The sequence below is a fragment of the Pelmatolapia mariae genome, linkage group LG6, assembly GCF_036321145.2.
Source record: "Pelmatolapia mariae isolate MD_Pm_ZW linkage group LG6, Pm_UMD_F_2, whole genome shotgun sequence".
NCBI classification, from domain to species: Eukaryota; Metazoa; Chordata; class Actinopteri; order Cichliformes; family Cichlidae; genus Pelmatolapia; species Pelmatolapia mariae.
In genome coordinates, this window is record NC_086232.1 from 44,437,406 (window position 1) to 44,464,190 (window position 26,785).

Consider the following 26,785-nt stretch of genomic DNA (forward strand, 5'->3'; position numbering starts at 1 on the left):
ACACACACACACAAACTGTGTGTGTGTGTGTATGTGCTTGAATAAAAGTAGAATAAGAAATAGAAAAGAATGAGAATAAATAAATACAATAGTGCAAAACTGTCAATACTGTCACACAGTTTGCGTGTGTGTGTTTTGGAGGACGCGTGACGCTGTTCCCTCTACAGCCTGCACGCGGCGCTGGCACTCTCCTGCACAGGAAGTGCGCGGAGACAGAACTTCCGGTTGTGCGGTAAACATGGCGGCGCTGTGCAGGGTCGTGTTGGGGCTCCGGTATCGGGTCCGGCTCTCCTCCCGGTTCCTCCGGAGCTCCTTCAGCTCGGACTCGGGCCCCGCCGAGGGCCCGGTCTCCGGGTTTGCCGCCGCCTTCGACCAGCAGGAGGTGCTCCGGCGGGAGGCGCAGAGTTCCGCGGCCGGGCCGAAGGCCTCCTCCTCGGGTCCGGAGCTCGGCTTCGCCGCGCTGCTTCGTCGGTCCCCGCTGATCCAGATGGGCCCGGCCAAGGACGCGGTGGTGGTGGGCAGGGTGTTCCGGGTGGTCCGCGACGACCTCTACATCGACTTCGGTGGGAAGTTCCACTGCGTGTGTCAGCGGCCGGCCGGGGCCGACGGCCTGCAGCCGGGCTCCAGGGTGCGTCTGCGGCTGCAGGACATGGAGCTCACCGCCCGCTTCCTGGGAGCCAGCACCGACACCACGTTGCTGGAGGCCCAGGCAGTGCTACTGGGCCCGCTGGACGGACGGGAGCACCAGAGCCGGGACTGAGGCCGGAACGGGGTGGACTGTGGCCCACGGGTGGAGGACTCTGGTTGTGCTTGTGCGCACCGAGGCTCAGCAGGGCCCGAAACAAGGACTGAATTAAACAGATTTTCTTATCACGTGACGTTTGACTGTGCTGAATGACCCCTGACCCCGGTCACATGACATTGTTACGCTGCTAGAGCTGATGTCTGCTGTCACTGTTCGTCATCATCAACACTGAAACTGACCAATCACGTAACTGTGATGTCATAACTTTGCAGTGTGTTTGTAAAAGTCTGTCATGGAAAAATCATTCCAGATGTTTTCTTTATTTCTGCAATAAATAAATGTGTGATCTCTGTTCAGCTCACTCCTCTCGCTTTTTAGCCTCAGGGCTGAAGCTCATCATGGTCATTGGTGAGATGGCAGGTTAAAGGTCAGCTGATGAAGCTTCAGGTCAGGGAAGAGCAGCACCAGCAGCTCCTCACACAGGAAACGAGGCGAAGCTCAGAGAAACAGACACAACGATGCTGATCAGTTACTTTATTTTTCTCCCAGCATCCATTCAACAGCTGGAAGACCTGTGATTATAGAAACTACTACCTGCACAGGTGTGGCTACAATACCTGTGTGTGTGATCATGCAGTATATGAATAAGGCCGCAGAGTACTCTGATTAATATCTTTCTGCTGCATGCTTTACTGTAGCAGTACTGCAGTAGTATAGTAGTAGTACTGCAGTGTAGTTCAGTGCAGTAGAGCTGTGATGGAACGGTTCTTCCTGGAGGGGGCGCTCTGATGCTCAGGTGACTCAGCCGCACATGCTCATACAGAGCCACTGAGGAGAGAAGACACGTTGACAATCTGTGAGATTAATGTTTGATGTGACAGATTATTCACTCTTTTATTTTTGTGTATTAATCACATTTATATTTATGCCCTAAATCCTCGTGACTCGCAGGAAGGAGGCGGGATCAGGTGGGGAGCGTCACCGAAATGACTGATGACGTGCACGTCTCTGAGTATAAACCCAGTCAGTGTGCAGATGATGGCGTCATTTTTCAAAGATGGATTTATCAGTGGTCAGGTTTGTGTTTTAATGCGAGCGAGAGAATTATGCTCTGGCGCAGAGGCTCAGCCAAAACGTGAACCGTAAATCATCGGCTTACAAGAGATCTGACTGAGTCAAAGCATCCTTTATGCATTACTTTATCCAAAGTAATCTGGTTTACGCAGGAGAATAAATTTGTTATTATGAAAACAATAAGTAAAATGTAGACTGGAGGCAGGAGGGGCACTTAAACACCTTTCTGCGCCTCCTCATTCCCAGCAGAGCCGGAGGCGACGCTAAAGTTTCCTGTAAAATGATCCAAATCCACAAACAAAGACTGTACGCTGAAGATGGAAGATACTCCACGTATGGAACAATGGGTCCATAAATACGAAAACAGTATTTACACAGAAAAATGATCCAAAACATGATTTTCATCACAGGCCTGATGAACACTGATGCTTACAGGCAACATATCAGCGTATGAAACACATCAAAGACCTGCTTCATATGAAGCTAACACGGGTCTGATACTCGAGCGCGTCTAAGCTCAGAGACGGTTTACCTCGATGAGGTTCACCTCCACGGTGCCCGTCCCGTCTGTGTCCAGGTGCTGGAAGGTTCCTGACAAACACACACGGAGCAGCTCAGGACAAATAAAACGTTAAAACGTTTATTGTGCGCGTTCTCGCAGTCACATGATCAACCTACGGAACATGGCCTCCAGTTTGACGAGGCAGCAGGTGAAGTTGTCAAAGTCGATGATCTCGTTGTCGGCGTATCGAGCCACCAGCATCTGATGCAGCTTGTTGTTCAGTTTGAAGCCTGCGGACGCGACAGATCTCAGGTCAGTTTAATCCAACAGAGCACGCTCAGTAACAATGCAACACTCAGCACGAGTTACCGCCATTTTCCAGCGCCAGACGCATCTCGTAGGAGTTCATGCAGCCGGATTTATCCAGATCGAACTCTCTGAAGATTCCCTGAAAACATGAAACCAAACTGGTCATCGCAGGGCTCGATCGGATCGATCAGCAATCGGATCGAAGATTTTGTTACCCAAACATTTAAAACCCACAAAACCAGGACCTGATTGACCAGCACCGATAATCAATCGCTCAGACTTGCAGCCACTTCTTAAACTAATCAGACTGGAAGAAAAAGAGGAAAGCGAACGAAGGGACCTGCGACTCGGTGCTCCGTCTCATGACAGATAAAGTTTTTATGTTTGAAATGAACTCGGTACCTTGGACCTGCGAGCTTCAGGTGTTCACACTCACCAGCCACTTCCTGATCTTGTTCCAGAGGATCTGAAACTCCAGCAGCCCGAGGCGAGCGCTGCCATCTTTCTGAGATCGAGTCAAGGCCAACACGTCTTATTTCAGACATCAGTCATCAAGCTTTACCTGTCCTACTTGCTGAGCGGCGAGGATACGTCCATGAGGCTGACCATGGCTCTGCAGGACTCCATGCTGAAGCCGTCAGTCTGCAGGTCTCTGTCTGCAAACCAGACCACATCACAACCACATCAGAGCCAACCTCTCTGACCAATCAGAAGCCTCCATCTGATTGAGGAAGACTGAGGTGAGGAAGACTCACGTTTGGACACGACTCTGTTGAGGATGGTCCTGAGCTCCCGCACTGAGATCTCCATGTCCTACAGGGAGGAAACAGGAAGTGAACGTCCTCGCTGTTTCTGCACGTTCAGTCCAAGAACGTTTTAATAAATGAACTCACGTCTCCAGACAGCTGAGCGAACATGGACCTGAAGGAGTCGTCGATGTCGCTCTCTGACACTTCCTCCTGCAGAGAAGAAGAGCAGGAAGGTCAAAGGCCAAAGACACAAAGTCATAAAGCAGCCAGTTTGGTTTGTTTACCTCTTCATCAAAGTTCGCCACCACGCCGTCGTCCATCTCCCTGCAGAGTCACACACTGTCACTGAGAGGTCTTTTATTTTGAAAAGTAAAGGTGTCTAGATAGATCGTGGTGAACTCACTGGCTCTCAGACTGCTTCTCTGTGAATACCCGCAGGACAAAGTCCGCCTCCTTCGAGGGTTCAAAGGTCGACGGGACAATCAGGTACTCGCCGGGCGGCAGGCGGAACCTGCCGCTCACCTCTCGCAGGTTGATGAAGGTCTCTGAGCGAGCGCAAGAGGACTGACGCAGGAAGAAGTCCTTCTTCATGTGAACACTGGGACAGCCTCGGTGCTGGGGGACAGACCAACGCCGCCGCCGTTAGCGAGTTAAAAACAACGGAAAAGTGAAACGGACCGGAGCGACTCACCTGTTCAGGAATCTGTGAACGAGAACAAACAGAGGAAACGTCACCAACAGCAGAAATACAGCGTGATAACAACATCACCTTTCTGACCTCTGACCTCATAGATGGCAAAGCCAATGGTGTGCATGTCCTGGCCTTGGCGGCGGTAGCGGCGGCGGTCTTTTTGCATCAGCGCCACCAAGAAGCTGCAGGCGGCTTCTTCATCTTCGGGGTCATCGTCCTCCTCTAGCAGGGAGATTTTATACTGCGGGTTGATCCAGAAGGTGTCTGCAGGAGAGCATCATGGGATATGTAGTTATAACTAAGAAGGCGCACACAGGTATCAGGTGTTCCTGACTGTGAGGTGTAGCGCGGGCTCTGTGCTGGGTCCTCCGCTTCTCTCTTTAGACGCTAAGATCAGGTCAGAAGTTCAGCTGAGCCCTGAAGATCATCATGTAGCATCTGCTCATCATCAACACGCCGAGCAGCGCTAATCGTTTGAGAAACTCTAAAATTTGGCCTCCAGATTAGAAAGATGCACAAAAACTTTCATGCTGATTGGGGACTCAGTAAAAATCTGATGGACTGACTTAGACTGTGTCGGGTCCAGGCCCGCTCGCTAACACGCCGCCCTGAAGGTACGCCAACAGTCAGACCCACCTGGGCTCACCTGGACTAACTAATTGTTAACCTTTCCTCGCCGTCGGTCCCCTGACCATGGTCAGGAGACTGGGGCGGGAAGGGTAGATGTACTCCCTTCACTTTTTGCAGAGTAGTGAGGCAGGCAGAAATTACCTGAGACACGCAGGAATACTGAAGAGACGAGGCTTCAGTGACGGTACTGCTCATTTTAATGCACACTGCAAAGGCTGCAGCCCGTTAGAACACTGCCGTCTCTATCAACTCCAAAACCTTCTTCATTCCGCTCTGCCGTCAGGTGCTTCGCCTACACGCATGCTCACACGTTACATAGACTCTTCACACGGAGCCCCCGTCACACACAATCCCTGCGACATACTCAGACCTCTTTTTCACCAACATGGTGCCGAGCCTCGGAGAACCAGCCTGCATTTCCTCAGCTTTGAGAACCAACTATGATATAGGATTACAGGTTGTCTGGCTGGGTCTGCCAATCACTGGTAGCCCCTCCCACAGTCGCTGACATCAGAGGTCCTGACTTGGTGGGCGTGCGTAGAACTGGTTCTAGTTTGAGCACGGCACCATGTTGGTATAAAAGAGGTGTATCTGCCCCCTCCGTCCTCACTGGGGTGGTTCCTGCAGCCCCCGGCGGTGCTCCCTCTCCTCCAGGTGCCCTCGTACGTGGCGGTGTTCCAGAAGCTGGTGGAGTCCTGGCTCAGAGCGTCTGGAGTCAGATTGCAGATCTCCAGCCGGGAGAACTGACGCAGGAACTCCTGGAAGGACATCCTGCACAGCGACAGTCGTTTGAACATCTTCGTCCTTACAAGACGCCACAGTCATCATCACAGAGCAAACATACCAGAACTCCCCGTCCTCCATCTTACACAGCATCTCGTCCTTCTCGGCCGAGTCGATGGCGTTCCACTCCGAGGAGCTGAAACACCAACAAACGTTAAACTCTCCGTGCTCTCCTCCTCCCGCTCAGCCGAGTCTGACAAACTGCAGCACTCACTTATCGCTCCACGCTCCGGTCCACTCCACCTGACCCCAGGGGTTCCTGATCCGGATCAGCAGCTCGCGCTGGCGCCGGTACTCCACCTACAGGAGGACAAACACCTGAGATCAAACGAGGAAATCTAAAACTGAGCGGTTCATCTGAGAAACAATGGTCAATGCTAACTTTATTGTCTCCAATGGGAAACTGATTTGCAAAGTGCAGCGTGCAGCAGGCATGAAAGACACTCGATGTCTCCTGGTCTAAAACTGATTCAATAAAACTTTATAAAAAAGGGTCATCATTTTGGGCGCCGGTTTGGCTCGCTGGGATGAGCGGGCGACCGGCCTGGGTTCGAATCCGACCCGTGGTCCTTTGCCCTCTCTCTGCTTTCTGTCACTCTTCACTGTATCTATCAGACAGAGCCCAAAAATGAATGAAATGCCTGTTTAGCCTGTGTACTACAACAGCCATTAGTGTATAATATAGTAAAGAACCAGCTGACACACTGAGCTTTGTTAGTTAAAACATCTAAAATCCAACCAACAAGATAAACTTCCAGTTTAAACTGGATTTTAATCAGCTGCGAGATGTGGCTGGATGGTGTAAAAACCGAAGAAAAGTCAGTAAAAAGGAGCCGAGCGTGAGTTTCGGCCCCATCCAGGAAATGTAATAGAGTGACCACAGCATCATCAACGCCCCTACAACAAGCTGCAGAATCTACTTCCTACTTTTCATCATTTCATCACTAGAGCTGTTAAAGCGACCGGCCTACAATCATTTGGTGATCTGGACCCGTCTGCTGCTGAAGTGATCAAACACACTTTGGACTGATTTGAGCTTTTTTTGGAAATCCACCAACAAATTTAGTCCTTTAACCCCAAAACACCCAAACCATCTTAATTGCCCCTTTGGGGATAAATAAAGTCTCTCTGATTCTGACCATGAAGCCAGTCACGTGTTACTGAACCTTCTGACAAATAAAAGAAATAAATATTCATTTTGCATGACTTTAATTTGGATCCTTTTTATTACATCCAACGTTTCACAGTTTGTTTCTTAAACAGTAACGTGGTGAAAAAATCACACTCTGCTGTTATTTAAACGTTTTTCAGGTCTCCCACTGTGCTGCCTTCAGGGAACGTGAGATTTCAGAGCACTGACACTGGAGGTGAGCTGACATGAATCTCAGGTAACGGTTTGTTACTTTTACCTTGCAGCTGAGCTCACCTGTCTGAGGCCTGTCACAGAGTAGGCGTGGCCTTTGACAAGCTTCTTAAAGGTGACCGCCTCCATGTCGAAGCTGTTGGTGATCTGAAGACAGAAGGTCGTTTGATCAGTGTGGACAAGCGCTCTGTTTTCACATCATCACATATAATTACGCCTGAAAAACCTGTGACATCACTTCCTGAAACAGAAACAAACGCCTGCACTGATTTGCTGAAAGTCTGCGGGACATTTTGTGTGTTTGACTCCACGGAGACGTGACTGACGTCGATGGAGCAGCCGAGCAGCGAGCCTCTCTCTAACGCTTTGCTGATGATGCGATGAAGATCTTTGGGCGCCTTCTTCAGCTCGTACATCTCTGACACGCCTCCCGTAAAGTCCTCGAAGCCCTCAGTGGTGCTGCCGCCGGACAGCGCCTCGTATGACCCGTTCAGCCTGAGAAACAACAAGAGACACGCAGTAAACACAAAGTTCACCTGCAGATGCTGTGCAGGATCGCAGTGAAACCTGAGGCTGGAGATCGGCACCTGAAACCACAAACAAACACCTGCAAACATGAACACCTGTTTGTAGGTGGGCGGGTCTTACTTGGCGTAGGCCTTCTCCAGCAGGGCGCTCCAGAACTCGGTGCCTTCGGCCGAGTGGACGAACAGCAGCTCGCCATCTTTGACTGGCAGCCGGTCGTCGATCACCACGTCCACCCACTGCCCAAACTGCCAGAACTGCAGAGCAAGAAGGAGAATCAGTCACCTGTGACAGGTGTGTCCTCATCCAGCATCAACCACCAGCCGCACTCAAACCACGTCCACAAAACACGTTTTACAGGTGAATGGGCGTGGCCTCGGTGCAGAAAGTCTCACCTGGAAGTGGAAGATACCGGCGTATTGGTGGCTGAAGCTCTGACCGTGAGGAACAACGCGATGCAGCAGCTGCTCGTTCAGCGTCAGCGAGCCAATCGCAGCCAGCAGCCAGCAGTCACCTGCAGGAGCACACACAGGTGAGACAGGTGCACACCTGAGCCTCTTTTACAAGTTACCTGCTTCAGGGGTCCCAGGGCTTCAGCCTGAATGAAGTGAAGCTGCAGCTTCTGCTTATTCTTTTTAATCTGGTCTGATTGGACGAACCTGAATGGAGAGGCAGCGCCCTCTGCAGGCGGTCTGTGGTTACATCAGGTAAAAAGCTGCTGTGAGCGCTGAGCTCAGATCAGATCAGGATGACTCTGTGACGATGATGATGATGATGAGTTTGGGAAGTGTTTGTCGACGTTCTTCTGACGGTCTCTCGGGACTCTAATGCTAAGCTAAATCCTAACAGTACATTAAGCTGCTAATGGTTCCGGCTAATGGACGGGCGTCCAGTGTTCACAGATCAATACAGGTCAGAGTGCTGCTTTCAAGTACATCCCGTAACATCAAACTCTACTTCAGGAAATATATTCATCACATTCTTCGTGTTCACCTGGTTTACACCTGAAACAGATGAAGCTTAGATAATATTTTAAGCTCTTAATTAAAAGGTTAAGGGTTAAACCAAATAAACAACCCCTTCGCTCATCTTCTTTTCTCAAGGCTTGGATGGAGACTGGGTCCTGAGCGAGTCCACAACGAGCGAGAGAAAGAGAAGTCAGAGCCGACCACAGGTGGCACACCTGCCTGTGTTTCAGGAAAGTCTGACCGGATGATCGACCCCGACCTCAGAGATCAGTAAGAGTGATTCTTAGCTTCAGTCCATTGAATCGGAATCATCGTTGACATTCACGTTATGTATGAGTGCGGCATGTTTCAGGATGGTTGTCTGACTTAAATCAGAGGTTTTAGGTGTTCTGCTGGAGGACACGATCGGGACAGAGAAGTGACAGATCTCACACACACACACACACACACACACACACACACACACACACACACACACACACACACACACACACACACACACACACACACACACACACACACACTAGAGGCAGGTGAGACTGAAGGTGAGCGCCTGGTTGTTGAATGATGAAGACGACCTGTTAACCGTTGCTGCCCCGGCAAAAGTGGAGCAGGGTAACCATGGTAACTAAAACTAAAAACATTGTGAAATAAAATAAAAGAATAGAATAGAAATATCCTTTATTGTCCCTGAGTTGTCCACCCCCCAAAAAGGTATTTTCTCCATTGTGTGTACAACCAAAAAGCAAACCAGAAGAAAGTGAAACACACAAATTTAAAAGAGTAAAACTCAGTAAAACTCAATGCTGAGTAGGCGCTGCTGAAACAGGCTGCCAGCTCGTGCGGAGCTGGAATTGCCAAAAGTTTTGGCTTCAGACAAAAACATTAGAACTGAACCAAAATGGATCCACACAGGGACGAGTTACAGCTGGTAAACAGTGGTCACATGACAGGAAGTAAACAAACTGAAAGACTGAGGATCGCCAGAGCCGGGCTCGTAGCCCTGCAAGTGTTTCTGGTATTTTGTCCACTTCCTGTTTATCTCTGTGAGTTGCTTTTAGGGATCAATAAAAGCAGCGCAGTGGAATGTTAATGCTAATTTTTTGTTATTGATCCATTATTACTGTTTAGTTGTTATTGATCACTCAGTCTGAGTCCCCTGTTATAATAAAGTGCTTCTCTGCCTCCAGCAGGCGGAGCCAAAGCATCGAAAACAAGCCTGAGCTCCTCCCACCAGCGGCCAGGGGTGGAGGGTTCATACCGATCATTCCTGTCCAGTTCAACACACACACACACACACACACACACACACACACACACACACACACACACAGGACTCCACCCAGCTGACTCACTGTGTGTGTGTGTGTGAGAGAGACACACAGAGACCAGTCTGTTGACTCATACCCACATGCTGGTGTTTGCGTGTTTGTGAGGACCTGGTTTACTCCCTGTTTTCACAGACGCAGAGTTATGATGGCCTCAGCTGACCGAAGAGACAGAGGAGTGTAACACAACTGTAACTGTAATACGATCATATGATCAGCTGGATCAATCAGCCTGGAGTTCATTGATCGAACCACCAGCACGTTTACATGAAAGAGGCGGAGCCTGTACCACGTGACTGCAGAAGTGCTGCATGTGCTGAATAACGTTTGTTCAAAGCAGAAACAGAGTTTCAGGATGACTGGCTTGTTAATGAACAACAAACCACACACGCACAGGTCAGTGTGGTTAACCAACCAGCATCGAGAACCACCTAAACAAGAGGCCCACAAGGTTCTGCGGTGCTGAACAGTTTCCTGGAGCTCAGGAGAAGGTGCTGGAGGAACAGGAAGGGCAAGTTTCTGTGTGTGATTCTGAGAATCACACACCTGATTTACTGGAAAGTTCCAACCGCCGACACACACTGCATACCAGACCGGTTGAGCCTGTCCCAGTGCAAACTGGAAACGCTGGCAATAAAAATAAGGATGTTTGCAGATAAGCGTGTCTGTGACGGCATCAAAGCAAACAAAAAGTCATAATCTGAGCTGGTGGGTCAGGACAGAGTCAGCGAGTCTGCAGCTGATTTTTGGGTTTTTATTGCAGCGCTGATAGTTCATTCAGCCACAGCTGCATATAACCGCTCGATAAGTGCACCGATTATTGCACCAATAACTACCTGATAACTGCCTCGATGACTGTCGGATAACTTCTCTGACAACTGCTTAATAACCGCCCGATAACTAGCAGTATGTTAAACGTGGACAGATAACCTGTGAGAGGTCACATGACTTACCCAGAGCGCCCTGACAGATGTCGGTCCTGGTGGCTCCGCCCACAATGAACTGAGGGTTTCGTGTCAGTTCCTGGAACAGCCAATCAGATGCAGGTATGAGTGAGTGTGTGTGTGTGTGTGTGTGTGTGTGTGTGTGTGTGTGTGTGTGTGCTCACCGTTGGCCTCTTCCACTCCACTCCTCTGGTTTTGGCCGTGAACGGGGCGAGCTCCTTGAAGCCGAGCGAGCCGGGCTCTGCGGGGAACATCGGGTCTTCAAACGGGGTTCTGTTCTGCAGGCAGTCCTGCCTCAGGGCCTCGAAATCCTGGTTCAGGTAGCGCACGGCCTGCTGGACCGAGCCCAGACCCGCCGCTCGGGCCCGGTCCATCTGGATCCGCTCGGACACGCCTGTAAACATCCTGAGCCAGAACACATCAGAACTCTGAGCAGCCAATCAGAGCAGAGGAAAGCAGGTTTGTACCTGAGTCCTGTCTGGCAGGCTCGCAGCTGATAGGAAGTAAAACTGATGCTGACATTTTTCTACTGACCCTGTAAACAAACCCCAGGTGACCATCAGGTAAACACTTCACGTTTCCCTCTCCTACAGTTTGAAGATGGCCCCGCCCCTCCCTGAGCCTGGTTCTGCCGGAGGTTTCTTCCTGTTAAAAGGGAGTTTTTCCTTCCCACTGTCGCCAAAGTGCTTGCTCATATGACTGTTGGGGTTTTCTCTGTATTAGTGTCTTTACCTTACAGTACAAAGCACTTTGAGGCCACTGATCACGTATAAATAAAACATGAAACTGACTCGACTGAACTGAAGCTTCACAGCAGGAGCCCACTCAGCACTCAGGCAGGACCATCAGCACACCTGCTCTTGTTTCAGACAAAAATCAATCAATCAATCAGTCAATCAATCAATCAGTAAGCTGTGATAGAACACCACAAAAATCATGTAAGGACGACAGAGCTCACACAGGTGTGTCCTCACCTGTGTGAGCTCTGTGAGTTCAAAGAGCTGCGGACTCATCACAGCTGATCGATCAGGGGACTGGATGGTTTGAGCAGAATCAGCTGGTGTCCCAACTCAGCTGAAGAACACGTTTTCCCGTCATGCCTTTGGGCTGAGGACTTTCTGCATCAACCCCGTTAATTGTGATCGCGTGATAATATTTCTGCCGTTCGTGACAGGTGCCGTGACGTCATTAACGGTAAACAGCTGATTTTGTTCTTGTTTCTGTCTGAATCTACACGCAGCGTTGAGGCTTCTGATTGGTCCAGCGACGCAATGATGTAATCAGAGTTTGCTTGAATCAGCGCAAAAACGGAGAAATCAGCTGATCAAACCGGAAACGGAAAAAACAGAGGGACCGACAGGGACCGACTCAGCCCGGTTCGGTCCCAGCTCCAGGCTCACCTGCACCCGTGTGGAGCTCCTCCGTGTCCTGCTCCGGGATGTGGTCTGCACCGAGCCCTGGATGCTGCTGAGGATGCTGAGCTGCAGCACCGCGCCCCGCCCAGCGGGAGGGGCGGGGCTACATCACCGTGTGTGTGTGTGTTTGTGTGTGAGTGCGCGCGCGTGTGTGTCACGTGATCAGTCATTTTAACAGGAAGTGGCTGTTTGCACTAGGCTGATGCTTCTCTGAATTATTGATCTGCAGTGATGATGTCACATACATGTGACCCTGCAGGAAGAACACAAGGATCTGAGAAGATCACCAATCAATCACTAATCAATCACTGCTTTTAGCAACCAATCAGGCTGCAGTATGTGCTGCTTCATGGAGGCCGTGCTGTGGAGCGCTTGTTGGGCGCCCCGGGACGTAAGTCTGGAAAGCTTTGCTGCTTTTGTGACACCTGTGCACCAAAGCTTGTATCTGTTTTCATGTTTCAAACCTCCCGGTTAAAACGACGCCGTCACTGTGACATCATCAGGAAGCTCAAATAACGGCCCAGACACTCCACCTGCTGCCTCTCATAATGACGTAGACTTCATCAGACACTTCCTGACTCGGATGTTTTTGTTGTGGAGCGGTGAGCGGGTCACCTGCTCGATCTGTGAGTGTGAGGAGGAGTCACCTGCGGCCAGATGTTGACCTCTCACAGCTGCTGATCTAATTATGAAATGAAACCCTTTCACCTGAGCTCCGGCCTGCGTCAGCCTCAGGAAACACCGCACAAAGTGAAATGTTCACGGCAGGCGTCTGTTCAGGAGCAGCTTTACCATTTTCACTGTGAAGCACCGACGCTAACACACGGGGGCGTGGCCAGTTACAGGTTGATCATTAGTGAAACACAAACACAGTTTCCAGGTTTGGAGAATTTATTGACTTTACATGTCAGTAAGTTAGTGTAGAAATTCAACCATGCATATAAAACAGGAGCAGTGACAGGAAGTGAGCCGGCGGCGGTGGCGGCAGTAAACGGGGAACAAGGCGTGCTGCAGTAACCGATGAGGCTGCGGCTCAGATCATGGCGAAGTTTAACCACTGCAAGAAGAAGAAGACATAGCCGTCGTCAGCCTCTGCGCTCACACTGACACATACACGTCACCGCGTTATACGTCTCACCTGCTGGAAGTCGAGCTCAATGAAACCGCTGCTGTTAGTGTCGAGCTTCTTAAAGACCTCTGTGGAGGAAGACGGTCGCACGTTAAAGGTTAAAGGTCACACCACAGAGGGAAAGTTAAAACTCAGAGAGACGCAGCGAGACGTCACAGCTAGCTAACCGCTAGTCACTGAGACCTCCTGTGATAGCCTCCAACACCCTGCGGAACTCCTCCTACCTGAGGGAGGTCACAAAGCTCCAAACACCTCGTGGAGCTTAGACACGCCCTCCAATCAGTGGTCCTCCAATAAGAACTCCTTATCTCACTGATTCCCCCACTGACTGACCTCCCACAGACTGACTCCCCCACTGACTGACTCCCCCACTGACTGACCTCCCACAGACTGACTCCCCCACTCACTGACCTCCCACTCACTGACCTCCCACAGACTGACTCCCCCACTCACTGACCTCCCACTCACTGACCTCCCACAGACTGACTCCCCCACTCACTGACCTCCCACTCACTGACCTCCCACAGACTGACTCCCCCACTGACTGACCTCCCACTGACTGACTCCCCCACTGACTGACTCCCCCACTCACTGACCTCCCACTCACTGACCTCCCACAGACTGACTCCCCCACTCACTGACCTCCCACTCACTGACCTCCCACAGACTGACTCCCCCACAGACCCTGACGTCTCGTTTTCGCCTCTCTGAGCTCGTTAGCAGCGAAGCGCCAACTCACTAAACATCATCTCCAGCCTCATCAGACATCCCACGAAGTTGTCGAAGTCGATGGTCATGTCGGGGTCGGAGTATCGGGCCACCAGCAGCTGGTAGATGTTGTTATTGAGAGTGAAACCTGCAGGAAGATGGTAGCTGTTAGCGGCTATCAGAGCTAACAGACTTGATCATCATTACTGGTAAATAATGGTCACTGAAGTTCGTCAGTGTAAGCTTTCTATCTACTCTTGCAGACGCCATCGTGTAGCTGCAGTTTGATTGGTCGTGATGTCAGTTAAAGGTGCTCTGACAGACGACCAAATCGCTGCCACCTACGGTGTAACGCAGCGAGCTCAAACACACAAACTAGTGCCGAGCTGCGCTCTGCCGCTGTCTTCGATGATGAATTTTGAGAACTCGGCCGTCTCACGTTAACTGTGACCAACACCGGAGATTTGTAACGATCCACCAGACGTTTTGCATTCATGTCTTTGAGGTTGATATCAAACTTCCAGAGTTTAGTTTAAATGTTTCTCAGATCATATGAAAGCACCACAAATCAATATTTCTATTTAAACCGATCAAACATCATGAAACACCAGACTGTGAATGCAAAGGAGCAGTCAGACACTGATCTGGGTTCAGTAAGCGAGGAGAGCACATCAGAATCAGCTGAACTCGCTCCAGATCCTGAAACTTTAACCCTGAGGTGACCTTCATGCTGCCAGCAGAGATGAAACGTACCGTCTCCATCAGCTCGCTGCCCGTAAATCCACAGCAGCAGCAGCAGGAGGAGGAAACACACAAGTTAGACAGAGACAGAGAGACTGCAGGAGGAGCAGGAGAAGAAGAGGAGATGTTAGTGAGCAGGAGACAAAGTCTGCAGGCTTTGTTTTCATTTGTTTAGCAGCAACAGGAAATATGAGGCGTCTTCCTCACTCCGGCCACGGAGGAGGAAGAGGAGTGTTCCGTTTAAAGTGTGAGTCAGCGGGGAATCACCCTGACTCACACTTTAAACCACAAACTGCAGCAGCTCCACCTCTGAGGGTGAAGACAAGTGAAAGCATCGCAACGCCAGTGCCGAGCGCGTCGCCACAACACAACTCACAGTCCGCACACAAACAGCCCATCTGTGACATCACGGAGGACATCCCCACGGAGGCGTGTCCTGAGCTCGGCTGAAACACATCACCGTGTCATCCTGTTAAATGAAGTCAGGTAGATTTATTATGTGGCCCTTCCTGTCCCTCAGCATCAACAGCTGGACTCACGCGACCGCCAAACAGCCCCCGTCCCAGGCTGAAGCGTGGTTACGGGCTCGGTTTACAGGGTTAACCTGGAGGGCAAAGCACTCTGGGACGCTGGAGGGCGGACAGCACGTTTGTATGAACAGCAGTGATCCTGTAAACTGTACCGCATCGCTGTGTGATCGATGCTGAGGAGGAGGTTTAGATAAAGGGGGAGGAGCTAAAGCTTCAAAAGTCTAACATGTACATGCTTGGTAACTCCGCCCACTGAGTTTAAAAACAGCCAGTGGAAAGAAACTTGTGGGGAGCCAAAGACACCTGAGGCTCCGCCCCAAACAGAATCGCAAACACGTTTAATGAGCAACAGACAGGAAGTGGTCGGCAGCTGCTGGTGAGCCAATCACAGCACGAAACAAGACGAGACGCCGGCACAGACCCGGGTCAGGTCGACGACTCTAAGCTCGTCACATTAAACGATCGCCGCTGCTTCGTTTGTTTCTGCAGAAGAAGAACAGACTGACCTGCGTCTTTGAAGGCCACTCTCATCTCAGGTGTGCTCATCGTCCCCGAGTTATCAGAGTCGTTCTTCTTATAGATGGACTGCACGCGCGCGCACACACACACACACATATCCACACACAGGTAAGTACATATAAAATTTGTCCTGTCAGTACAACATTCGGGATTAGAGGTCAAAGGTCACGTCTCACCAGGTATCTCTGCACCTTCTTCCACAGCGTGGCAAACTCCCCGAGGCCGAGCTTCCCGTTGCCGCTGTCCTGCTGCAGGTTAAGGATCACTGACAACAACATCTAAGTACTCTCATGTGACACCGTTGCTGATACAGCTGCACTGGCCCCCCGTTGAATTCAGAGTCCATTTTTAGATTCTGGTTCTGACCTTTAAAGCTCTTCAAGGACAAGCACCAGCCCTATGTCCCTAGGAGGTCCCTGAGGTCATGTGATCAGGGCCTACTTGTTATTCAGCATACAAGGCTGAGAACCAAGGAGATGGAGCTTTTGCCACTGTGGCCGCCAGACTGTGGAACTGTCTTCCTCAGAACTTAAGATCTGCGGACTCATTGATCACTTTTAAAAAACAACTAAAAACATCTTTTTAGAATTGCATTTTGTTAACTTTTGTCTGTTTTTGTTTTATACCTTGTGAAGCACTTTGTGATCTTTTATCTAGAAATGTGCTTTATAAATAAAATTTTACTTACTTACTTACAGGTGAGTGACATCATTAACCCCGCTTAACGCCTGCACTCTGGCATCATTTCCTGTTTCTCTAACACCTGCACTTCCTGCTGCCAGGTGACCCTAGCTGTCTGTAAAGGATACGTCCATCAGGTTCACCATCACCCTGCACGTCTCCATGCTGAAGCCGTCAGTTTTGATGTCAGTTCCTGTTGAAAGAGAAAACAGGAAGTGAAACCTGTGGCGCTCTCTGTTCAGGTAAAACGCGTCGAATCTTCAGCTCACGTTTGGAGACGATTTTGTTCATGATGGTCCTCAGCTCCACTGCAGAGATCTCCATGTCCTGAAACACAAACACGAGCAGCCAATCAGGCGTCTGTGGGCAGCGCACCTGCACGCCGCCGCGCAGCAGGTGTGGGAGACTTCCTGTTAGGCCGTTTACACACGTGATAAAGATGAACTTACACTTCCGGCGAGTTTAGTGAAGAGGCCTCTGAAGCCGGCGTCCACCTCGTTGTCCGACACCGTCTCCTGGACACAAACACCATAGCAACTGTCAGCACATCGTCACTAACCTGCAGACGCGGTGCAGCACTGAGGCTCCGGGTCTCTAACAACGCCGACCTCAAGGGCGTTACTTCCTGTTTAAAAACCGCGAGTGTGGAGTCTGAGCGTTACTCACATCATCGAGTTCGGCGCTGACGGGGTCGTCGCAGGGCCTGCGAGAGAGAAAACTGCGAGTCACACCTCAGAGCGCCAACCAAACACGCAAGACCCCGAAGCCCGACCACAGTGCCCGACCACACCCCCCAACCACACCCCCACAGCGGCAGACTTCTTACACGGTCTCCGTCTGCTTCTCAGAGAACACCCGGATGCAGAAGTCTCCGTTCAGGTGCGGCTCGAAGGTGGACGGGACGACCAGGTACTCGCCCGGCGGCAGCTTGAAGCGAGAGCTGACCTCACGCAGGTTGATGAAGGTTTCCGACCTCGCCGTCTGAGCGTGGCTCAGGAAGAAGTTCTTATCCAGGTGTACGTCCCTCTGGCCGTGGAACTGCAGATACAGAGAGGACAGCCAATCAGGGCATCAGGGGGTGTGGCCAAAGAGAGAGAAAATGTGCATCCATGGTTGAGAGAATTCTGCCTGACGTGTCCTGACATCGCCGATGTTACCACAGGAAATGTCCTGATTGTATAAAAGAACTTGAATAGAGCTTTGACCTTTGACCTGCAGGTTCAGCACTCACCTGTTGTGGAAGCTGAAATAAAAAGAAGAGAAGAAGAGTTCAGAGTTTGGTCACGTGTTTGGTCTTTGAATCCTTCACATCAGATTTTCTCGGACGTTCTCACCTCGTAGATGGCGAAGCCGATGGTGTGCATGTCCTCGCCCTGTTTGCGTAACTTCCTGCGGTTCTTCTGGATCAAACCCACCACAAAGCTGCAGCCCACCTCGCCGTCGTCGGGGTCATCGTCCTCCTCGGCCAGCTTAATCACGAACTGCGGATTCATCCAGAACGTGTCTGCAGACAGAAATATGCAGCCTGAAACCTCCTGCAGCTGCCAAGCATCACAGCGAGGAAAGCTCCGCCCCCGCCAGGTCATCCTCCACTAGCGGTTCTAGAAAACTTAACCCCCCCCCCCAAATAATGCTCATTTCTGATTGGTTACATGGTCTCAGTGTTGCAGCAGGTTACTCACATGGGTTATTCCTGCAGCCTCCGGCGGTGGAGCCTCTCCTCCAGCCGCCATCAAACTTGCTGACACTCCAGTGTTTGACGGATTCGCCCTCGATGGCGTCCGGGGTCAGAGTGCACACCTCGATACGAGAGTAGTGACGCTGGAAGTCGCTGAAGGACATCCTGGGGAGAAAGAACAGAGAAGAGCGCTTCCTGTCAGCACACCTGAGCTTCCGGCCTCAGCAGGTGTGCTGTGTGCACAGAGACTCTGCCTACCAGAACTCTCCATCTTCTGCGTTGGCGTGAGGACACTCCCCCTGCACGGAGTTCCACTCAGACGACCTGCAAAGAGCAGAACCAATCAAAGCCTCAGAGTTCTGAACCTTCTTCCTGTTAAAGGGAGTTTTTCCTTCCTGCTGTCGCCAAGGTGCTTGCTCACAGGGGGTCATGTGACTGTTGGGTGTTTCTCTGTATGTATTATTGTAGGATCTACCTTACAGTATAAAGCACCTTGAGGTGACTATGTGGTGCTGTCTAAATAAACCTGAGCTGAGCTCACCTGAGCGGCACTCTGAGGTTGGCTCACCTGCTCTGAGAGGCCGTGTCTACATAAAGCTGAGGGGTTGTTGTGAGGAGTGACTCAGCATGTTTGATTGTTGTTCCACATCCTGCTTTCTTAGAACAGGTAACTGGACCGACCAATCAGGCTTCAGCACTGAAGGTACCCTGCAGGACAGGTATGTGTTTTATTGTAACCGGTTAGGTTAGCCTACAGGTGGGGCGGGTGCGGTGACCTCCACACGCTGTTACTCTGGTTAGATGGCTTTTTCCCCCAGCATCTGTTTTTGTTCATCGGTGCACTCAAGTGAAAACACCACTCACTAAACTCTGCACAGCCAATCAGAGGCCACCTGCTAGTAACCAGGGTGACGGCAGCTGTCAGAGTTCAGATAACTTCAGCAGGTTTACTGTCAGCTGACTTCAGACATTTTAGCAGATACAAAGTGAGCTGGAGCAGCTGGAGCAGCTCTCAGACTGAGTTGGTTACCCGTCGCTCCACGGTCCCGTCCACTCCACCTGGCCCCACGGGTTCCTCATCCTCACCAGCTTCTCCTGACGCCCTCGGTAGTTCACCTGGGAATGAAAACAGATACGTGTCACTTCCTCCTCCTTTATCTCCGTCTCATCCTCACTGCTTCTCTTTTGACGTTACCTCCACGGCGCCCGTCAGCGAGTAGGCGTGGCCTTTCACCAGCTTCTGATGAGTCACAGCTTCAGAGTCTGCGGCGCTCGTGATCTGCAGAGAGACAAGCACAGCTCATCACCACTGACCCCGAGTCCAAGGCCAACAACCCAACTCTGACCCCGGCTTTCAACTCCTCCATCGAATAATCCCGAAACACACGGAACACCTCGGAGAATCTGAGAGAACCTCACTAACTGAAGGAAAAAGATGGTTTCCCTCCACACTCACATCGATGGAGCAGCCCAGCAGCGATCCCGCTTCCAGCGCCTTCTTGATGATCTGGAACAAGTTGGAGGGGGGCTTTTTGAGGTCGTAGTTCTCTGCGATGCCGCCGGTGAAGTCCTCGAAGCCCTCAGTGGTGGAGCCGCCAGACAGCGCCTCGTAGCAGCCGTTCACTCTGCACACAAAGAGCACAGAGTGGCAGACCTGAGGGTGGAGCCCTTTCAGAGCATCCACGGCGGGGGTCAGAAGCTCCCATGCACTAACCCTGGGCGTGAATGTAAACCCTGTAAAGCCCTTTGTATCATATTGGATACATGAGTTTCTGAGACCTCCATCTCATCAACATGATCAATACTTGACATAATTTCAAAATGTTATGAACAAAACTCTGTTTTTGTCCAAAACTGTTGCCAAAACTGCCCAATGTATCAAATGCGATACAAAAAAATATAATAAATAAATATAAAAACATATTATACACAACATATAGCCAAAAAACTTTTGTGAATTTTGTTATAAGGGTTAATAAACATCTCAGTTCCAGACAATCAGAATTCAGGCTCCTGATTCCCAGAAGCCTTTGCCCTGGTCCTGCTCCTCCCCCTTTGGTTGAGGCGGGTCTTACTTGGCGTAGGCTTTCTCCAACAAGGCGCTCCAAAACTCCCTCCCCTCGGCCGAGTGCACGAACATCAGCTCGCCGTCTTTGACCGGCAGCCGGTCGTCGATCACCACGTCCACCCACTCCCCGAACTGCCAGAACTGCGGAGGGACAGCAGAGGACAGAATGTCAGGCTTTTACTTTGAAAGTCTCTGTGCATTTGCAACCTATCACTGCATTGTGGGCGGGTCTAAGGGCCAGGGCCTTTAACAGCTGTGAGAGTATTTTTAGGTTTCATTTTTTAAGCAAACAAAAGGCTGAACGTGTTTTCATTTCTGTAAAAGTAAAAATAACATTTATGAACTTATAGCAGGTGAATTCTGACCAATCACAGCAGCCCATTTCTCACGGACCAGTTACAGTGAGACCCGAGTGGAGTGATGCTTCAGAGTAGGGCTGTGCGATGGTCAGGTGCTCCAAACCAACCTCAGACTCAAACGCTAGAACGGGCGTTTCCCCGCAGCACGCCGTGTAAAAAAATGGCGGCCGTTACAACTTCTATCTAAAAACAGATGGTTTCACACAGGTCGAGTTACAGAAAAAGCACATTTAGTGACAGATAAGGTTATTGCGCCGCCCTCCTTCAGAGGTCGCTCTGTATCTGCGAGGTCATTGGTCGCTTGTGCTTCTGCTGGATTCTCTCTCTCTCGGGGTTTAACGACCCACACTCAGAGTTTCAGTGAGTCCTCGCACACAGCAGGAATAACACACTCACGCAGTATTGTTTCTGCAGGGCGTGCCCCCATCATAAACAGAAGCTACAGCACCAAAAGCATAACTCTCAGTAATTACAAGGCCCCGCCCAGCTCGCTGCGACCAGAATCCTGGCGCCGTGCCCGGCATGAGGCACCAATAACTAACACATAAACTCCCACATGAGTGGAAAGCTTGGTGGAGCGTGAGGCGTGACAAACATGGCTGCTGGCGTTGTTGTGAGAGCCGCAGCTTTCTGCTGACGCAGCTGCACAGGGTCCAGCTTTACCTGAGCGAGGCCTGACAACATCAACCTGTGCAGGTGTTTCACAGAATCACACATTAGTTACCTGGAAGTGGAAGATGCCGGCGTAGCTGTCCCCAAAGTCCTGGTCCGTGGGAACAACTCTGGCCATCACATATTCATTCAGGGTCAGAGAGGCGATGGCCGCCAGCAGCCAGCAGTCACCTGGACAGACAGGAAACACTCAGTCAGCGCCCACTCCTCAGCACTGCCCCCTGCAGGCCTTACTTCCTGTTGTGTTTGGGTCAAATCACCCCGATTTACAACTAAAACACTCATAAATATGTTTTACACCTGATTGCCCCAAAGCCTCATGACATCCTCCACACTAAAGTCATGATCGCCTCTTTCACTGAGTTTTGAGTGTTTTAATCAACCTTGTTACATCTGCGGTGCTCGCGGTCAAAGGTGACCACCACAGGAAATGAATGGGAATCCACTCACTCACTGACTGAACGACCCACTGAACTGAACTTGGTGGTGAAAAATGTTTGTTATGCTAATTGAAGAGCTGTTAAAACAGACTGGTCAGCTTTGACTGGGAACACTAAAGTAAGGGGGGGGGGGGGCGCGCAAAGCTGGAGGGCTAAGCAGTCATTGGGTCATTTCAGGAAATCATTATATTTGGATAAGTGCTATCACACACACACACAGACACACACCTGCTAATCAGTAACAAACAATCACAACCCTTCGTCATACAGTAACCTCACAGCAGCCAGGTTAGTGGTCAGATGACATCATTAAAGACGCTCCAACAGCACAAACACGGTCCAGAGGTCCAACTCAGTTGAAGCGAGCAGCTACTGTGTCACCATCCACCTGTCAGTCAAAGAGGCCACGCCCCCTAATCCATTATAAAATCATGCTCCCCCAGTTGCTTCTTCGTTCTGCACACACCGTTACACACTCACTACAAATACAGCACTCGACACACGGTCACTTTAACCACTTTAAATCCTCATCGCACAGTTTTTACACAAACTGTAAATACGAAACAGCCGTCTTAAATTCTCTAATATTTATTACTTTAGTATTTTGTTATTTTTATTATTATTATTATTGTTATTTTCTTCTTTAATATAACTACACACTTCTATATGTTCATGTAAAGCTGAGGAGCACGAGCCAAAAATTACGGGTAAATGTTGCTATGCTGTTTATCTGCATATGACAATAAAATCTGAAACTTGAAACTTGCTATGAAGGATGAAATGACCCACAGAGATCGATCAGTTTGAGTATCAGGCTGTAAACATGTTTGTTTAACATGGAAGTCTATGGGCACTGACTCACTGCTGCCTCTGCTGGACGTCAGAGGAACTGCAGGTCTGGAGTTGCTGGTTAGTGCTGCCCCCTACAGGCTGCACAGACACTAATGAGATTAGTGTGCAGTTTAACCCTGAAAATACGCTCAGCTCTGATTGGTGCACACCGCTACGGGTCACATTTTTCTAACAGAGCCCGGGGAAAAAATGAAAACACGCTGCCACAGGTATTCATCATCATCATCATCATCACATGTTCAGACAGACGCTCTGCTTCCTGTCATGCAAAAGCAAGAAAAACCTCAGCTCACACTTTAATTATTCGCTCGACCGCCGTGACGCCTCAGGAGGAACTCAGACAGCGCCGCAGGAAGCGAGTGCAGCGAAAGCAGCCTGTGACCACAAACATCCAGAGACAGAGCTCCGCCTCTAATCGCAGCTCAGCGTTACACAAGAGCGCTCTGAGGTTTCACCGAGGCACGAACATGACTCATCCAGCACCACACAGGCACTGTGTTTGTGTCCCTGTGAGGACCGCCGGGCTGCAGGCACGCTCACACCTGGATCAGGTCCACATCTGGATCAGGGTCCACATGGAACCAGACTCAGCTTCAGGCTGTGAGTCATGTGACAGCTGAATGTCCTCACAGAGTTGCAAACACAGGCGTGTGTGTGTGTGTGTGTGTGTGTGAGGGTGTGTCCTCATTGGCTGACAGCTCATGCCCCTCGCTCTCTCTCTGATGTTTGATGTCTCTCTCTCTCTAACAATGGCTGGCAGCCTTTTCCTGCCTGCTGCTTCCTGTTCAGCCAATCAGGGTCCAGCGTGGCAGAGCCGCTCAGCTGTTTCTCATTAAAATAAAAGTTCTGCAGCAATTTGATGGAGGGGGGGCATGTGACCCCCCCCCCCCCCCCCACCGCGTACCGCCACTGTGAGCCTGAGACTTTAAAGCCTGTGATCATGTGACCACAGAGATACTATCTTTGTGTGTGTGTGTGTGTGTGTGTCTGTGTGTCTGTGTGTGTGCTCTGCTGAAATCAGAATGTTTAGAGAGCGAGTAAGAAAACATTGATGACATCAGGGCGTGAAGGAGATTAGATGGAATCAGCTGAGAGCATTGTCATGGCAACTTTGTTTTCTTTCTGCCTTTTAAGGTGGAAATGATTCTGCAGCCTCTGTCTGTGCTCTCAGTGCGACGACAACGGCCTGAGGCAGAATGACATGTTATTAAATGTGTTATTAACATGTTTAATAACCTGTTAATAAACAGGTTTATTAACATGATAATAAACATGTTAATAAACAGGTTTATTAACATGATAATAAACATGTTAATAAACAGGTTTATTAACATGATAATAATCATGTTAATAAACCTGTTATTAACATGTTAATAAACATGTTATTAAACATGCAAGAACCCATATTGAGTAATAAATAGTATAAAATGGCGAGAGCTGTACAACACACTTTATTCTGTCGTTTTGACACCCTGTGACATCACAATGACGTCAGAACATCCTTACATCATCACATCATAATAAGACACCATAAACCATGAAAGAGCGTGACGGTGGCGGCCGTCGGGGAGACGCGCTCTGGTTTGTTTGTGGAATAAATAAAGTTTGAAATGAAAAGCACAGCACTTTACTGAGTAAAGGACCTTTGCTGAGGTCTCCACGACGAAATCGGCATTGATCAGCATCGATCAGCTGACCAGCTCACAGAAAGCTCTGTGACCTCTGACCTCTGTGCACCAGTCTGATTCAAACTGAAAATTCAGCTGACTGAAGCTGTAAGTGATATCACACCAGCGCTGCCCTCTGATTGGTTTCAGTTCAATGAGCTCAATGAGTTTGAACGATCAGGAGGCGTGGCAGCCAGCACAGACGGGCTGAGGTGTGCTGTGTTCACAGCATACATGCCAACCCTCCCAATTTTTCTGGGAGAATCCCGAATTTCAGTGCCCCTCCCGTAAATCTCCCGGAGCCACCATTCTCCCGAATTTCTCTCGATTTTCCACCCGGACAACAAAATTGAAAAACCATATCCCAGATTGGCTCAGCCAATTCCAGTTTCCAACAATGGCTACTACTACTGCAGCTACTAAGTTTTAATATTACTCTTATTAATCTTTCTGGGTCGCAAAATAAACTTTTAACATATTTTCAGGCGAGAATGTAGCTGGGTAAACTTCAAATATCTGCTCGGTTTATCAAGATATCACATATTTGCAAAAGTGTGCCAACGTTTTCGGAGACGTCTGTTACCCACCAGCTCGATAGCTAGCCGGGGGGTTCAATGGTCACTCGAGCCGGCGAGAACAGCGAACTCCCGGCACATCGTTTTCAAACCCGCACGGTCTTTGGCTACTCAGGTTAAACGTGATATATAAGTCACTTAAATAACTTAAACATGTTATTGTTTGGCTTTTTTCAGTGTTTTATTTATTCCGGAGTAAATCGGTTTGGCTGAGATTAAAGTTATTAGATTAGATTAAATAAAACTTTATTAATCCCTCTGGAGGGTTCCTCCTTGGTTTCCACACAGCTGAATAAACGTCGAACAGAAAACGGATTAAACAGAAGTGTGAGAAGGACGATAATTTATAGATAGCAAGGAGCAGACGGCTGAGTTTCACTCCACCGAGACAGCAGTGACATAATTCTGAAGGCTAGACCGTCACAGTCGCTCACTTCCGGTCTACCCGGCTTTCTTTAGACCGCGAAGGCCAGATGTTGAGCCAAAAACTGATTGCTTGTATTTTAAATGCTATGAATAAGTTGTTGGTCTATAATATGTGAAACATATGTCAAATGTATCCCTCATGAATGATATCAAGTCATCTTGAGCAACAAACAACATTCCTGTAACAAGGTAGAAGCTGCAATCAGTTTTTGGCAGTGACTTTTATGTATCCTTTATTTATGCAGTTAAAAAAAATTCTTGTTGACTTTAAAAATGTCTCTTTTAAAAGTAATCTGGCCAAGAGGACAGCTGAAATTCCAACAAATGCAAAAATAGTTCTGTAAACATATTTTAAGTGGGCAAAAGGAAGCTGATTGATTATAATGTATGTACAATAACACAGTTACAATGATACTTGAGAAACAGGTAAATTTTTAATTTTATATATAACCCCTTTGTAATACCTGTTCACCGAAGTCTATTTAGCAACATACGTAACGATATTACACACAAAAAACACACGGAAACATTGGAAATCAGTTTTTGGCACAACACCGGGTCCTCAGGTGGACGCCAACAGCGGCCCTTTTGAATGTCTCCCTAATTCTGAGGTCTCAAGGTTGGCAAGTGCAGGAAACTCACCCAGTGCGCCCTGGCAGATATCAGTCCTGGTGGCCCCGCCCACGATGAACTCCGGGTTAGAGACGAGCTCCTGGAAGACAAACCAGAGACAGCGGGTGTTAATGATGCTGGTCAGGGCCACGCCCACTCGGAACACAGAGTTGCTGGGGTGTGTGTCCAGATTCAGATTGCTCCTCAGACTGAATCTGCACCCACACACACCATCACCTGAAGCTCTCAGGTTAACCTCAGCTCCTCCACCTGAAACAGCTGGTCGGACTCGCTGTCTGCGTGCGCGCCCACCGCCCCCTCGCTGCTCTTCCTCCTGCAGCAGCGAGCACTGACTCATCAGGGAGTGACTCAGTGCGCATGCTTCAGATTGAAGGGACGCATTTTAGGAAACGGAGCAGAGATTCACCAAAGCTCCTCTCTGCTGGGACATGAAGGAGGAGCTGCTCCTTCACGTCCCAGCCGGAGGCCTGCTCCTCCTGCTCCTCTCACAGGTCTGTGAGATTATCATCTGTGAAAATCTCTCTGAGTACCAAACACTGTGTTTTTCCATCAGACACCCCCCCACCCCCGGTCCCGGTTCTCACCGTGGGCCTCTTCCAGCTGACTCCGCGGACCTTGTAGGAGCTCGGGCCCAGCTCGTTGAAGCCCAGAGACTCGGGCGCGGCGGGGAACGTCGGGTCGCAGAAGAGCTTGCCCCCGGAGCGGCACTGGGCGCGCAGCGCGTTGAAGTTCTGGTTCAGGTACGGGACCGCGTTTGCGTTGGTGCCAAAGCCCGCGGCCAGAGCGCGCTTCTTGGCCAGAGTGGACGCAACGCCGGACATGATGAAGAGGAGGAGAGGAGGAAGATCACACGGCTGCAAACTCCGACAACTTCTGCTGCTCAAAGTTTTCCCTACGCAGACCGCGCCCCAAACCAGAGGAGGAGCCACAGCCTCTGCCAGCCTCCACCCACCTCCAACCACTCCGATCTACACCTCCCTCTGAGCTGGAAAACACAGCACGTGACGTGTTTACTGTATTTAAAACATCATCACGCACACACACAGACACACACACACAGTGCAGAACTCTGTGTTACACA

General features: G+C 49.9%; 3 protein-coding genes and 1 long non-coding RNA gene across 4 annotated transcripts; 2 read left to right on the plus strand and 2 right to left on the minus strand.

The window, feature by feature from the left end:
• Nucleotides 1–147: 147 nt before the first annotated feature.
• mrps28 (mitochondrial ribosomal protein S28) lies at nucleotides 148–1,106 on the plus strand. Its single transcript, XM_063477157.2, has one exon. It carries the CDS (start codon nucleotides 239–241, stop codon nucleotides 758–760), a length of 522 nt encoding a protein of 173 aa, XP_063333227.1. The 5' UTR covers nucleotides 148–238; the 3' UTR covers nucleotides 761–1,106.
• Nucleotides 1,107–1,220: 114 nt separating this feature from the next.
• LOC134629643 (calpain-1 catalytic subunit-like) lies at nucleotides 1,221–12,805 on the minus strand. The gene is made up of 22 exons (XM_063477158.1): nucleotides 12,012–12,805; nucleotides 10,776–11,016; nucleotides 10,621–10,690; nucleotides 7,767–7,885; nucleotides 7,495–7,628; nucleotides 7,173–7,341; nucleotides 6,910–6,993; nucleotides 5,698–5,783; nucleotides 5,545–5,619; nucleotides 5,311–5,471; nucleotides 4,165–4,334; nucleotides 4,071–4,082; nucleotides 3,783–3,994; nucleotides 3,664–3,703; nucleotides 3,524–3,589; nucleotides 3,386–3,443; nucleotides 3,222–3,286; nucleotides 3,067–3,135; nucleotides 2,691–2,769; nucleotides 2,498–2,611; nucleotides 2,352–2,410; nucleotides 1,221–1,573 (listed from the first exon to the last, which is right to left on the minus strand). Exons 1-22 carry the CDS (start codon nucleotides 12,194–12,196, stop codon nucleotides 1,547–1,549), a joined length of 2,295 nt encoding a protein of 764 aa, XP_063333228.1. The 5' UTR covers nucleotides 12,197–12,805; the 3' UTR covers nucleotides 1,221–1,546.
• LOC134629646 (uncharacterized) lies at nucleotides 7,893–10,602 on the plus strand. Its single transcript, XR_010094078.1, has 3 exons — nucleotides 7,893–8,283; nucleotides 8,475–8,609; nucleotides 9,803–10,602. It is a non-coding gene; the product is annotated as an uncharacterized LOC134629646 (long non-coding RNA).
• Nucleotides 12,806–12,899: 94 nt separating the features above from the next.
• Nucleotides 12,900–26,611, minus strand: LOC134629645 (calpain-2 catalytic subunit-like). Its single transcript, XM_063477159.2, has 21 exons — nucleotides 26,289–26,611; nucleotides 25,714–25,783; nucleotides 21,164–21,282; nucleotides 20,088–20,221; nucleotides 19,469–19,637; nucleotides 19,208–19,291; nucleotides 19,043–19,128; nucleotides 18,271–18,336; nucleotides 18,017–18,177; nucleotides 17,669–17,838; nucleotides 17,566–17,577; nucleotides 17,161–17,372; nucleotides 17,001–17,037; nucleotides 16,784–16,849; nucleotides 16,604–16,661; nucleotides 16,463–16,527; nucleotides 15,830–15,898; nucleotides 15,641–15,719; nucleotides 13,895–14,011; nucleotides 13,165–13,223; nucleotides 12,900–13,083 (listed from the first exon to the last, which is right to left on the minus strand). The coding sequence occupies exons 1-21, from the start codon at nucleotides 26,523–26,525 to the stop codon at nucleotides 13,060–13,062; spliced, it is 2,094 nt and encodes a 697-aa protein (XP_063333229.1). The 5' UTR covers nucleotides 26,526–26,611; the 3' UTR covers nucleotides 12,900–13,059.
• Nucleotides 26,612–26,785: the final 174 nt, after the last annotated feature.